The sequence below is a fragment of the Hipposideros armiger genome, unplaced genomic scaffold (genome assembly GCF_001890085.2).
Source record: "Hipposideros armiger isolate ML-2016 unplaced genomic scaffold, ASM189008v1 scaffold_301, whole genome shotgun sequence".
In the NCBI taxonomy this organism is placed as follows: domain Eukaryota; kingdom Metazoa; phylum Chordata; class Mammalia; order Chiroptera; family Hipposideridae; genus Hipposideros; species Hipposideros armiger.
The window spans coordinates 1,533,754-1,549,252 of NW_017731651.1; the positions used below are offsets into that span (position 1 = coordinate 1,533,754).

General features: G+C 43.2%; 1 protein-coding gene across 1 annotated transcript in view; it reads right to left on the reverse strand.

The window, feature by feature from the left end:
- DOCK5 (dedicator of cytokinesis 5) overlaps nucleotides 1-15,499 on the reverse strand; it is a 217,688-nt gene that overhangs the window by 106,493 nt on the left and 95,696 nt on the right. The window contains exons 5-8 of the mRNA XM_019659565.1: nucleotides 14,616-14,712; nucleotides 3,978-4,126; nucleotides 1,235-1,370; nucleotides 1-107 (exon numbers count right to left, since the gene is read on the reverse strand). Of these exons, the coding sequence (XP_019515110.1) occupies nucleotides 1-107; nucleotides 1,235-1,370; nucleotides 3,978-4,126; nucleotides 14,616-14,712 (489 nt within the window). The remainder of the gene's footprint in view (nucleotides 108-1,234; nucleotides 1,371-3,977; nucleotides 4,127-14,615; nucleotides 14,713-15,499) is intronic.

Genomic DNA, 15,499 nt, shown 5'->3' on the forward strand with positions numbered 1-15,499 from the left:
TCTTCCCCGATGTTGCAAACAAAGTTCTTGAAGTTCACGTAGAGGCCACAGGTATGGACGGAGCTGAAGACGGGCTGGCCCGGTAGGTCCAGGTTCTGCAGCATCGACTGAACACAGAGGAAAAGACAGAAAAGCGTCTTGGTTTCAGCAAACATAAGACACTGGCCTGCAAGGGGGTTGGGGGGGTGGGGAGGGGCAATTACCACCCAAGAGGTGAAGTACTGACTGAGAAGAAAGTACATCTAAGCGGACAAATAATCAAGTGAGCAAAATATAATCATTAGTATTTAGATGATCGAGACTGCCTTGTTCAGAGCCTTGAACTCAAGGGATTCAATAAATGCTGTCTACAGGTGATAACTCAGTTTAGTAGTTTGAAGAAGTGCTCATCTCGCACAATGGCTTCTGGATGAACCTCAAAAGCATGAAAGTCATGATTCATTATCCTTCTTTTTTGGGAATACCTCTCATTGCAAACAAGAGGTTCCACCAGAAAGGCTTCACCCCCAGGCATGGTTAGTCTTTAGATCCAGAAACACAATGAAATTTGATCACAACTGTGCTAAAGAAATAAAACCTACAAACTAAAGGAAAAAAAAAACCAAAAAAACAGAAACCTTTACTCATTACAACAGAAAGACTGGAAGAACATATACTAAAATATCAGTATGGTTGGGCAGTCACAATATAGATGACTCTTTTTTCCCTTTTTTCTGTACCTAATTTTTATTTAAGGTCCAATTACTACTTTCAAACTCTTTCAGTTTATTTATAATTATTTATTTTGGAAATTGTAATATATGCACTAAATACACAAGGTTACACAGTAAAAAGGCTCTCTTCCACCCAGCTCTTCTTCTCAAAATCATCCACTGATTACCAATTTCTTTCCTATCATTCCAGCGTTAGAGTTAGTAGACACACAGGCAAGCACTGATGTATGTATATTCTTTTTGAAAGATAAGTAATAGTATTTTACATACTACTCTGCATGTTGCTCTTTTTCACCATATACATATATACATATACATATATATATATATATGTATATGGTCTTTCCATATCAGAACAATACATACAGCTTCCTCATTCTTTGTTTTGTTTTTAAAACGAGGACATAAATGATTTTCTAAATGTTTCTATCGCTGTCGTCAACAATTCCCTTTCTCTCATTCAAAACAAAAGCAAAAATGGAATCTCAGTGGCCAAAATCTGCACTTTTGAGGAAAGATACCTTTTCTTCTTGGATCTTTTCCTCAATCCTTTTGGAGGCCATTTCATGGGCCTTGAAGAGGGCAATGGTGCTAGTTTCATCCGGGTCCAAGATGTTTCCATTGTCATCTCGCACCACCAAATCTAACCCAAGCATTCTAGAGAGAAAAACACAGTCACTGGATCTCCTCATTGGAAAGAGAGTCTCTACTGCAGAGTCCTCATGCAAGAACGCATAATTAGAAAGGCTGGGTGCTGGACAAGAACACCTCACTGGTTTTCCTCCTTCCAATTTCTACCTCCTTTCCATATCACAACAATGTTAGAAAACCTGTAATAATTATAACCAAACTCATATAATGATATCCAAAGTAATTTGCTCCCCAGAACCTCACCAGGAAAGGCAAAATTGGTCCTGATTCTGACCAAATTCCTCTGACCAATGCCTGTTTCCCCGTGTTTTCTGTTGTTTGGCACAGGAATTATGAAAGACAAATGCACAAATATTTGGGAGCTTGCTCCCCTTCCCTTAAAAGTACAGGCTTGCGGGACAGGACCTAATTCAAGAGTGTCTTAAAGGAGATGGATGAAGTAAGTCCTGTCTGTTGGCATCTCCTAACCCATCTCAGAGCATGGGCTCTGGTGTTAATTAGAGCAGAATTTGAATCTTGGCTTTCATTTTTGCTATAACATGGTGACTCTGGGTAATTTCCTTAATTTTGCAAAGCCCTGATTTCCTCATCTGTAAATATTTCCCACCCTTCAGGGTTCTTGGGAAAATTTAACGAGATAATGCATATAAAGCATGTAATACAATATCTAGCATACAGCATGCACTCAATAACAGTTAGCTCGTATTGCAGCCACTGGCACAAGAAAACACCTGGCTGTGTTACGATATAGTTCTGAGTATTGCACAGGAAAAGTCAGATCTATATGGTCTATGCATGGCACGATCCCCACCAAAGCTTTTATGCCCAATGTGCACAGAGAAGTAGAAAAAATGTTGCTTAGTTCCAAGAAGCGGGGGACTGTGGTGGAAATAGGATACTGCTATCTGAATGCCCGATGTACATTCCAGGCACCAGCACTGTGGGCGTAGGGGTGTCCAAACAGCAAGAAAGCGCAGGGATAACAGTAAAATGTGCCAAGTCTCTGGGGAGAAAGCAAAAACGCCTAATTTCCCTCCTCCGTGTTTTATAGCATCTCCATCAACTGATTTCATCTGGCAGGTTCCTTTCCATGGCAGCCAGACCCATAGGCCACCCAGACTCGTGAGCAATGGGCCTTGGTGGCTGTTCAGAGACTAAATCACCGATGCCCTGATGGAGTAGCTTAATTTCCTGAGCTGCTTCCAAGGGCTGGAATGGGAAGGCAGGCCATGTTCTGCTGTTTGTTGGATGTGGACAGCTTGCGCCAGAGACTGGGTCCTCTGGGCCAATGCCTACTGTGACAAGGCCCGAAAATACAGAGCCAGCATGTGTGAAGGGTGGAGCTGCCTTATCCCATACCTTCGCTGATTTTAAGAGTCCCCCAGCATTACATGACTGCCAATGCAACCCCTGTGGTTACAGTCGTATGAATTGACAAGTGACGAGGGAAGGAACTGTTCATCCTTAACCGTACGAAGGGAGCATTAGACATGGAATCGGAAGCTTTGGGTTCAAATTTAAGGTTTCCCACTTATTATCTATGTGACTTGGAAGCAAATCACTTAAGTTCACTTGGTCTGTTTCTTCAACCATAAAATGGGAATAGCAGCTACATCCTGTAATCAGGTAATACAGGTGAAGTGTACATAGGAGAGATAGCATAACTAATGGTTGGACCTGAATGTTGTATGCTATGTTTACCCAGCTATTTCTGAATACCGTTGTCAAAGTCTACAACATTTAAATGAATAGGGTAATGCGCTGTCTTTTAAGGGGTCTCTGAACCACTTCTGAGAGTTGAAAGGTTGGAGAAGTAATAGGGAAAAGGGGTAGGGGGAAAAAAGCACATAGGCACAAGTTGAAGACATTCAGAAAATGAGACTAAGTGTCAAATGGATTATCAACAAAAACAAAATCAAACTGAGGAGCCAACCCAGTCTTTTAAAAAGAGCTGGCCAGGAGGGATGAATCCTAGGTCACCATAAATATGGATGACTTGAGTGAATTTCTCATTTTCTAAAAGGTGGTAATATCTAGAACCTACATAGCTGCCTGAGCTAATCAGAAGATGAATGAAGAGGTTAAGTCTTCAGAAGTTACTAGAGACATAATCAACAGTTAAAAACATATTTTCCTATTCCGGCAAATCTGATTTTCACGCATTGTACACAATGGTCCCAGTGTGTATGAGAGAGACAGAGAGAGAGAGAGAGAGAGAGAGAGAGAGAGAGAGAGAATGAGAATGAGTCTGACATTGATTTAAAATCCATGGTTAAAATAAAAACAGAGATTGTCCCAGGTCTCCAAAAATGTTGGCTTCAGATGCTCAGTCCCTTTCAGTTTGTTTGGCAGTGGAGTCATTTGGATCCAAACCCCACCTTCTTTGTTCCTCTGTCATCTCCTTGAGATCAGAGATCCAGCACAGGATCTGGCCCAGGAAAGGCACTGCCAAATTTTTTTCAACAAAATTAAATGTTTTCCAACGCAAAAAAGGAGAGCAGTAAGCGTTATTGTTTGCCAACTGCAAGATCAGAAGCGCGTGGGGAGCTGTGTCCTTAGCAGGAACGTGTTCATCTCTTTCCAAGTTCTCTGTAAAAGTCATCCCTGGTTTACCTGTTTCCATGATCGATTTTGGCTGTGACCTTCTTCTTGAGCTCCGCCAGTTCATCCTTGGGGAGCGTTCCAGACAGGATCTGGGACCGCCACTCGATCAGGCTGTACGTCATCTGCTGCAGATGGCGGAAGAGTGTGACTTTGTTGTTCTAGGATGGGAAAATAAGGTGGAGAAAAGGACCAAAAAAAAAAAAAAAGGTGTGATGGCAGATGGGAACATCTTTTGACTTTATTCATTATAAGGTGTCATTTAACCAATTAATTTTGCTATACAGCAAGCTGTCCGCTTTGAGGAGATGGCTTTGCCCTGTGCCATTCCCACTCCGTCCCTTATTAACATTAGAAACATAAGCAATTTTAAGGTAAATGGATGGTCCTAACTCATAAGCAAATCAAATCATCCATGCACTGTAAGATTCTGAACATGTCACTCCGGTATTTAAGACCCTCCAGAGATGTCCACTGTCCTCCTGACACAGTAGATAGCACTGTAAATCTGCTCCTATCTTGGCTCCTGCCCCCATTCCCGGCTGCATTTTACACCAATCTCTACCTTAAAAATCCACACTCCTTCCATGAAAAGCTATGTCCATTTCTCTCGAGTGCTCCAGACCCTCGCAGTAGGTTACTTCCTCTACCTGGAACCACTTTTCTCCTCTTTCCCTGAACTTACTCCCCTACTCACTCACATACCTTCCGCCAACTGCTATTTCTTACTTCTTCATTCTCAACTTAGAAGTCAGAAGTCTCTTCCTCAAAATCCTAACTCTGGGTTGGTTGCCCCCTCCCAGCTCCTGGGATTAACTCCTGTCACAGCATCAGAACCTTGGCCTTGGCTGGCTGGTCTATTCGCCCCTCAGATGGTAAGCGCCTAGAGCACAGGAAGCTGGTTCAGTTCTGCATCCCTAGGAGCTGGCACTCTATAAAAAGGTAGGGATGGAGAACGAACTGTAATCTCAGAGCTAAGGGATAATGGAAAACACAATGTAAAATCTTATTTTTAAATCCCCATATAATTGTTGTATCATCCAGAAAATTGATAGATCTAGAACGATTAAACTATTATTCTCAGCTTCAGTAAGAACTTCCTGTAACCGAACTAAGTTAACTTATGACTAACTAATTGTTTGTGCCTGAATCATTTTAAGAGTCAAATACTTGATGTCCAAACATTATGACCTTGGTTCTATCTAAATGATTATGGATTCACTATATTTAAAAAAAAGTCGGGCCAGCCGAGTGGCGCGATGGTTAAGAACTGGCTTGGGATGCCAGAGGGCCCCGGTTCGCATCCCATATATGAGGGCCAGTGACACTGCCCTCTACAGCTAAGATGCTGAACAACAGCTCAACCTGGAGCTGGGCTGCCGTGAGTCACCGGCGATGGCGTAGGCTGCAGTCCCCTGCTGCAGTGGGTTGCCATGGGCTACCGTGTGTAGCCAGCAGCCAGCGTGAGCGGCCAGCAGCCGCCGTGAGCGGCCGACCAGAAGCCGGCGACTGATCTGCCTCCCCCGGGAAGAGTGCAATGATGGTGCCAACTTGGGCCAGTGAAGCAACGTCCTCCACAACTAGACTGAAGAACAACAACAAAAAAAACGACAGCAACTTGTCTGTTCCCCCAATTCCCCACCCAGCACTGTTCCCATCCCCCCAATTCCCCAATAAAAAAATCTTAAAAAAAAAAAAAGTCAATAGGCATCTAGTATGTGCTAGAAATAAAGTTCCTGCCACCATCTAGAGGGGGAAAGACAACAATAAATAAGTAAACTTTATATATGTGTGTATTTGTATAATACATACATATGTAATGTATATATAGTATTTACATATACATATACAAACACAAGATAATTTCAGACTATGAAAAGTGCAAGAAGTACGCTAAGTGAAATAAGTCAGATGGAAAAGGACAAGAATCATATGACTTCACTCATGTGTGGGATATAAAACAGAAAGCAACAAACAAACTCATTGACACAGACAACAGAATGGTAGTTACCCGGGGAGGAGAGGCGTAACGGGAGAACAAAGAGGATAAATGGGGTCAAATCCACGGTGACGGAAGGAGACTGAACCCTGGGTGGTGAGTACACAATGTAATATACAGGCGTTGTATTATACAACTCTACACCTGAAACTTATATAATGTTATTAACCAATGTTGCCCCAATAAATTTAATTAAATAAAAAAAGAGTGCAAGAAGGAAAATAAATAAATCAGGGTAATATAATAGGGTGCATGTGGAGCAAGCGGGGCACTTTAGATAGAGAGGCCAGGAAGAACTGTTTTGTGTATCCCTTTTGGAATATGTTTTTAAAATAAAAACCTGTACAATTCCACTCACCCCATATATACTGGGAAACCACTTCTTTTTTATTTATAGGTGAAAAGTCCTGATATTTTTATATAACCATACACTTCTAAAATTATAGGGCATATTATCTGCTATAAAAACAACAACAACAACACACACACACACACACGTTGCTGACGGCTGTACAGCATGTTCTGTAGTGATGTTCTTCCACAATAATCCCAAGAACAGACTGTTGGGCAAGGGATCGACTAGAATCAGGGCTGAAAACATCCATGACGCTGCTGAACAAAGAGTCAAGAGTAAATGTGGAGGGAGGAAGCCTCGGCCTAGAAGTGGGGACAGTGGGAGGCAGCAGTGAGGTTGGCAGAGTGTGATAAAGGCCCAAAGAGTGCAGAATTCTGTGAGAACACAAAGAAAAAGGACAAAGAACTCATTTATATGTCATTGCAATATGCTCTATTAACACCACTGATCTGAAAAACAGACCGCGAAGCCTGCTTCAAATTCTGAAACTCCCTACGTTTTGTGCTTTTAGTATTTTCTGAGTTGCTTCTTTCTCATCAGCCAGTTTTTAGAAAAACCTAAAAATAAGTCTTTAAAAACATTTTGTTTTTAAAACACAGAGGTAAAAACCCTGCTTTTTTCATTCACTGCTATAAAAAATCATTTCCATCTATCTCACTGTCTTTGAAACAGGAAAAGTAAGTGAGAAATGAAGTCCATAAAATTTACCTTCGAAAGCTGCTAGGCAGAAAGGGAATCTTTTTTTCTTTCTTGCAACCTATTTATCTATTCCTAGTTAGGTTTTCCTTTTTTTTTTTTAATGTCTTCTCATTTTAAGTAAGCTATTAGTTCTCAAAATATGGTAAAGAAAGGGCTCAAAGACCCAGGGGAGCCGCTATCAGAGACAGCTCTTTGTGACACATGCTCTCAAGTTCTTGGTCTCAATTATATTAGACATTATCCAAGGCAATTTAATTATTGCCTGTCCATATCAGCCTTGTTTGCCAAGTTCACCCCCAAAAGAAGGATGAAGACAGCCATTCTTCTCTGACTCACTCTGCCAAATTAATTCTGAATAGACAAGCTGGAACACACCAAAGGAAGCAATTTCCCGCATTTACGTGAAGGAAATGGCTTTTGTTGCCACATTCCTAAGGTTGTTCTAAGTAGGTTGTCCTGCGCCATAGTTGGACCCCGACACTTCATGCATTGCTAGGGGAGCATATGAGGACAGGTGAGGAGAAACTCAAGCGCTTCCACCAGACCATAAGCCAAGGACCTCTCAGTCTCCCTGTCATGCCCTACTTCCCGCCATCTTTTCTAAATCCTATACAGCCCAAGTCTGCCTGTTGCAGAGCCCTCTCTATTATCACTGGCCCTCACGAAGCTCAGCTATTTTTGCACTAGCAGCCATTGTTACATAATTTAGGAGGGCAGGAAATTTGTTTAATAATTTCTTTGATGCTCTCCACAAAAGTCAGCACAATCCTGGGACACGGGAGAGATGCAAAACCAAATTTGGACAGTGGACATGTACAATAACACTCTGGCTTCAATTTGAAGATTAGCTACACCAAATGGAGAAATCTCAATATTTTTCTACCAGGCAGTAAAGATATTCCTGCATCTGTTTCGAGTCTCACCCTCCTTTCTACTCGGAGATCTCTGAGGTCTTACTATGTACATCTCTAGTCTGGATTTTTTTTTTTAAAGAATTTCTAGAGATTAAAAACAATGTCACAAGAAAAACAAGGTCTGCCTTGTTTACTTGCAGGAATACCTAAGCCATCCATTGAACATTTTAGAAATTCTGGGGGCCACTGAGACAATGGCACCACCTAACTGGGCATCAGAAAACCTGGGTTCTAGTCTTCACTTTCCCCAAGACTGCAGACCACACTCAAAAGGCTGTTCTCTGGTCCTCCACCTCTTCTTCCGCAAGAAAATCACTGTTTCCTCTGTTCACCAACCTTTCGTGCAGATTTTACGATTTAGGGGCAAAAGTGCTCGACTCACTGATGGGAACTTGGTGTCTATCTCTAATTTTATCATTACCTTGCTAAGTGACTTTGGAAAAATTACTCTCTCTGCAACGCGCCCATCTGTAAAACAAAGGGACTGGCACCAAGAGCCGTTCCCAAGAAGCATCTCCAAGTCTATGATCACGATATTGAACTCAAATGACTTCTCCAGGCAACTTCCCGATTAAATCTATCTGACTCTGACCATCTCATGGACAAGGTCCTCGCACACTCGGTTGGCCCTGTATCAAATTTCACCTGTGTCGAGCTCTCTGCAATTAATCACATGTTTTTTCCAAACATCTGTAACTCCTGGGGTTCAGAATGGTGTCCTGGTTCCTGTGTGTGTGCCTCACTGACTCTTACCTCTGGGAAGAAGGGAGACCACATGGCCCCTGCCACAATTCCTCCTATCGGTTCTAGTGCCTTTTCTCTCTGTCAGCAAAAGGCTTTGCCTGACTACCAAAGGCTTGATTTTTAAAGAAAAGATTCCAGTGAAAGGCAATTTTTACCTCTGGACGTAGTGCAAGAAATCCTGAAAGCTGGGCAACCAAAAGAAAAACAGAACTGGAAAAACACCCAACGCGCAACTGCTCTCCTGTCCCAGTCACTGCTGCGTCTCATCTTGCCTCGCATGAGACCTACACTGCTGCAGGGCTGGCAACTCACAGATAAAAGGCCCTGACAACAGGACAACGTGGTCTGTGGGAGTTTTCTGTCCTTGGTAAGTAATAAGCGATCAGACGCTGGTTTCAAACCGGGAAACCAGCTTAATTACACTTCAGAGCACATGCCCCAGCAGCCAGTAATAACTACCAGTTTGAAAAGATTAGACTTGAGTAGCTTTAATCTGCCTGGGTATGCACTGATGGGAAGAAAGGGCGATTCGTGGTGTCTGGCAAGCTCCCTCACTCCCACCTCAGTGTGTCATATATATACATTTTAAAGCAAAAGGAGTTTTTTGAATAAAGATCTACTCCATAGGCAGAGCAGAGGTGGCCTCTGAGCCAGAGGCAGCCTAATTCACCAATATATTAACCACCTTCAACTACCAGGCTCTTCTCATACCTCTTTTCTTTCTTTTTTTTAAGCTGAGTCATCCTGTCACCTGTTGGCAGCTCAGCGGCTGCTCAGCTCGGGCTGGACTCGAACCGCTGTTGCTCAGAGCTCAAACTCTTGAGCGAGCTCTTAACCAACTCAGCCACTCGGCCGGCCCCATACCTCTTTTCTTTTTATTAACTAATTAAGTAGTTTTTAAATTTTTTAATTTGTTTTTATTTAGAAAGGCAGACTGCCACATGCAGCGCCTCATTTGGGTGTGTCTGGAGTCTTGAAAGTTTGACTACCCTACGTTCTCCTACAAACGGACCCTGAGAGCTTGTTTGGAGGGTCTAGCAGGGGAGCGCAGCCACTCATATACCCTTGACCAGATAATGGTCCTCTTCTGGGGAAGGTCATCCTCTTCAAGCTTTGGGAAAAATGCACATGGAGTGGTGAGGGAGGAAGGGGACACCCGCCTAGCCAGCCAGATCAGCCGTATCAACCCTGGCGATCAATGGGGTGACAGCTGTCGCAGTCAGTGCCCTCACATCCTCACACCTCTTTTCCATGAAGAGATAGGATTAGATTCAGTCTCCCAATCTTATATGGACACAACAGTCTGACCCAAACTCACTGAACCATTATTTCTCCAGTTGGAATGTAGAAAAAAATCGCTGAACTAAATAAATATCAGGGTGAAATGTTTTTAGAGTGTGGTTTTGACAACTAAACATCTCAGAATTTCCAGGAGAGTCTCTCTTTCAAAAATCCTTGAAAGTGACCCTCCACCCCCCACCTCACATATACTCTAACTTATCCGTTTTCAAGATCTGATTTTTAGGTGAGAAGATATGAGGTTAGGATGTGGGATGCAGATTTGTGCGCATTCAGAACGTATAATTGGGTTGTTACTAAAAAGTTAAACTTAGATATCACCTCAATCCAATAATGTATAAATCAATGCATAGCCACCTGCACTTCTAGCTGGGGGAACTTACTGGAAGCAGGGAGACCTGTGGCTAGAAAGAAAAGAAGCCAAGTTCAGCCCACTGGGTCTACTTTCCAAGGCTGGGGAAACTGACAGAGAACAAAGGACAGCAGACTTAAACCACGGCCCTAGACCACACCCAGACTAGTTAAGTCCCGAGGGCTGGAAAGAAGTCCATCCGTCAGCCTGAAACTGGAGGCCACATCCTTAAGTGACTTGAGGGCAAAGTTCCCCAGTGCCATCTACTTCTCCTCACCCTGAACCGGCTCTTCTGTGAAGCAGTGCTGTAAGGGGAGAGTGAGGGGCTGTCACATTCTGAAAACAGTGTGCCGGGCACTGTCCCCGGAGTTAGTTTTTTTTACACAGATGATCCTACTAAATTCTTACAGCAAATCTGCAAGGCATAGACAATATATAGTTACCATTTGAAGTGAAGGAAAAGAAGCTGAGGGGGTCAAAAGACTCGTCTCAGGTTGCAGGATCTCCGATGGCATACCCTGAACTCACACCCCTGCCTTCGGAATCTGCATTCTCTCTGTTTGGTTTGTTTGCATGCAGTAACTATTACTGGGTTTGTTACTGTGGGTGAATATAGAAGCACATACCAAGGGAGGGAGCAAGCCAGCATTTAAGAGCTGGTCTCCTGTCTGACCCCAGCGTCCACGGTCTTGCCATGCTGCCAGGCATCCACCCTCTCATTCAGTTTCCTCCTTTTCTGATCAACCGCTAAAAACACACGCAGTTAACACACTCCAACTGAGGACGAGCAAGGCAGGCAAAGCCTGTCAAAAACTGCTGTGTATTTGCACTCTGCATTCTTTTCTGCAATGATCCATGCCTCCTTGACTTCAAACTAAATAAAAGAGGCTCACAATCCACGGTGAGAAACACTTAGTCTGGTGTCTGCGTGCTCAAGGCCACTCCGCCTAACACAGGGAAAGGAAGTGGCCTTGGATAAGAGGTGCACACAAAGGAGCTTCAGAGTCTCGAGTCAGATCAGAGGCACAGAGAACCAAGGCTGCCCAGAGGAAGGACGCCCAGAGCGGCTCCTTTGGTGTTGCCAGCTCAGGCAGCACCAAAAAGCACATGCGTACATCTGCAGAATCTTGGGTCTGCCTATACAATGATTGCACAGCCGCCATCTCTTTTCAGACCCACACCACTCTGCAAGTCAACAAGGAGTCAACAAGGCAGATTTTATATCACTTTTCCAGAGGGGCGAAAGTCAGCAGATGCTTGGGGACCTCAAGGGGCTTGCCCAAGGCCACAGAGCCAATTAGGGCAAGGTCTGGATAAGGAACCAAGCTTCCCAATGTCTCATCCAGTGTCTGTCTCCTCCAGCTTGCTTCTTCCCAAAAGCATAAGGTCAACATCCACCAGGAAAGATAATTAAATGGAAAAAAAAATACTACTAATATAACAAAGAGCAAAAGAAGGAACGGGTGTGTCAACATTTCTTCTTTCTACTTTGTATGAGTGGATTCTCCTCTCTTCAGCATAACGAAACTCCCTTCCCTTTTAAAATATATTTCTGGTTATTTCACAAGGTTATACAGTAGGACTGCTAAAAATAAATCACAGCTACACAAATCTCTCTCCTGTTTAGAATAATTGCCTGTGTCTACACGGCTGGGCCAAGTCTGGTTAGTGGACTGCATTTTCCTCTCACATAAAACTTTAGGTCTACCACATACATTTTCTCATGAACTTAAGACTTGGAACAGAACTAGGAAATGAGCTTTAGAGAAATGCAGAGGTTCTCAGACACCACAGGTGTCATGAAAGACATCCAACAGAATTCCTGGGCTCATCACCCATGGCAGGAAATGCACTAGAGGAAAAATACAAGTAGTGATGTAGATTAGGAAAATCTGTATTTCCCATTATGTAGACTGAAGGGAACTTACAGAATCAGAAAACAAAACACTGAAAAAGGGGTGAGGGTGGTGAAAACTATAGAACTGGGTTCCTTTTGCTTTTTTTCCCAGGGAAGAATATTTTACATTTGCTACTTTGACACATACTATTTTGAGAAAGAAGTTCAGAAATTCTGTCTGAAGTCAACTATCAATAGTTTAGGAAGGGACAGGGGAAAAAAAAAAGAAAGCCACGATTTATAATAAACCCATTTTAAGTGGATTCTCTCTTCATGGATGGTCATATATTAAAAGCTGAAGCAGATTGCTCAGCCCTATCCATTGGTTAAGGTTCCCATAATGAGTATAGTTTAGTCAACCAACAGCAGCTATAAGACACTTGGAAATATTCACAGACAACAGAATAATTTATTAGATGTCAAAATTAAGATGGGAAACTGCTTTCCTCTGGGAAGAGAGGGATTTTTTTTTTTTTAAAGTTAGAACTCAACTCTGCTATTAAATAGTGAAATCCCAAGCCTGAGCTTATCGCCATTTAACTACTAAGGGCTTTGGAAGTCCAAGTATATGAATCAGCCTTCTTCCTCCCTGATTCACTTATTTCTCATTTCTCCTCATTAGCCAACTTGGCACAATTAACCTGTGGACACATGGAGGACAGAGATAATGAACTTAGCACGAGAGTCACATTTTAGCAAGAGGACAAGTCTACTTCATTCATACTCTCTAGTCTAATAAAAACTTCTTTGCAGTATTTATTATCTAATCCGTTTCACCACTCACCGATTTCCAGAAAGAATATGTTAAGGAACTCACTCATGCATACACAATTCCTCATCCATCAAACTTGTTCCATCCACCACTAACTAATCAATTAACCAGAACCAGAGAGTGCTTTCAGTAGTACAAGATGATCAATGCAGGCCAAAGGGCTTAAAAGAGCATCTCTCTCCCCTCCTGGAGCTTGTGATTTAAGAACTTACAGGTTAGCTCTCTCCTCAATTAAGCGTCAAGAGATCAAAAGATCATTCGCATTACAAGACAGTATGCCCCAAGAGCCAGATGATGGGTTCAGCGATAAGTGCTCCTATAGTCCAGAAGGAAACATTATGGATTGGTGTGTTTAGAAGACACATTATGAAGAAGAGAGGGCTTAAACTTGACCTCAAAGGATGGACAGGCAGAGAAAGATCATGTGCTTTTCCATCGAAGGGGTTGGTGATTTCTACTGCTGTGACCCATGCCAGGAAACAACAGCTCTGGATAGAAATGAAATATCTCCCATGAACTCTTAGAATTCTACAAGACTTAGCTTTTGATTACTGCTTTTCGTACTTAGGACCTAGAGCAGGGGTCGGCAAACTTTTCAGATGGAAGAGCCAATCCTGTCCCTCACAAAAATTTAAATATTATTCAAAAGCAATAAAACAAATGAACTCACCATTATGTGAATAGTATCGTTTAAAAATTTTATAAATGAAACTATGATAGTTTTATTTTCATTTTCAATTTTACTTCAAAGCCACATGTACATACCCAAAGAGCCGCATGTGGCTCACGAGCCGCAGTTTGCTGACCCCGGGCTAGAGTGATGTTTTCCCAATAACTTATTAAGATTGGCTTTTGGGAATTAAGATGAAGAATCATCACATAACTGAACAAAAATCTAGAAAAACGAAGCCGCATAAAGAAAAGAGAATGGCTCCCAGGCCATTGAGTCAAGGCATTTCCCTCACTGAACTCCTTCACACATAGAATGAGAGAATACAAGTCCAGAGGGATTCCCGGCCTGCCAGGGAAGCCTGGGAGAGGTGACAGAGGCAAGGCCTAGCGATGCTTATCCACGAGGTCTCCAGGAAAGAGGCAACAGCGTTTGTATAGTCTGATGTCCAGGAAAGAGCTTCCTAAAGTGAGCACAGATGCAAGCTTGCTGCCAATGGACTTAGAGCATTTTTGGCCTCTTGCAAGATGGCTACTCCTGCTGTTCCACACACGTAGAGGCTAAGAGAATGTCCCGAAGTTTCCTCATTGATAAGTTGGTAGTAACTGCACCTCCTCTGCAGGAGTACTGTGAGGATTAATAGTACCTGACATTTAGTAAGGACTATGTAAGTGTGTGCAGTTGTTTTACCCTTATTTACTTTACAATCAGCATGTTGTCAGTTGAGAAAAGACTGAACTAACGATTATACCCACTTCCTCCACCGCCCATATCACCGATGACCCTACACAGGGAAATGAGAATCTGCTGGTTAGCAGCCACTGTATGGTACATGTAAGAGGCACCCACGCCCCGCAGGCCCTTGGCGGAGGATCACTCTGCCGCAGAACAGACACGCTGAAACCCCAGCAATAATGCCGCCAGCTCCAAGCCCCAGGGGAAAACTCACCACATAGAGCTTGCGCCAGATGACAGCCCATTCTCGCAGGGTGGACGTGAGCTCCTGCACCAGTGGGAGTTCACCAGGAATCACGGTCTCGTGCTGCCTAAAGAGAACCAGACAGATGCCCACGTGACTCCGAGTTGATCATCGCTGCTTTTCTTCACAGAGGTCAGATTCCCCAAAGCTCAAAGACGGGGATGGGGCAAGTTGGGCTTCAAACAAAGCAAAACTTGTCCGTTGCAGGGAGGTTTGTGTAGGAGATTTTATCACATCTAAGCGTCTGAGAAAAGAGAAAGACGGGAGGACCCTACAGTTCTCAAAAAGAACTCAGTTTTTGCAAGGCAATGGGCCCACGCCCAGCCTCGACTTCCCCGTTTTGCATTTCTATGGGAGCCTCAATTACCAAGCCGGCTGACTTCAGCCATGCCCAGGGATGGAAGCCAAACTCCAATATTTTAGCTGGGTCGGCCAAGCAGCCGTTTCTGCACAAGGGTCCTGGGGCTTGTAATCTCAGCCAGGACCTGCTGGCAGGGACTGAGGCGGTGCCGCTTTCTGGTAGGGTACAACGTTTTCTTCTCATCTGCTGCCTCACAGTGTAGAAACTGTATACATAGCAAACTCCTCCGTCACAGGAGAATGATAACAAGGTAGACCTGACATTTATTCACATAAATTCTCTCCGGTATTTTTATTCTCAGCAGAAGGAAGAAAGCAGAGAGTCAGAGCAAGCAAACACAAGGGGATCCTGGTAGGATGGCCAGAGTTAAATAAAAATGTAGGCTGCCCAGTTAAGTCTGAATTTCAGAAAGATTAAAATAATTTTTTAGTATGTTTCAGGAAATATCTGGGACATACTGTAAACAATTACCGTATTTCCCCATGTATAAGAC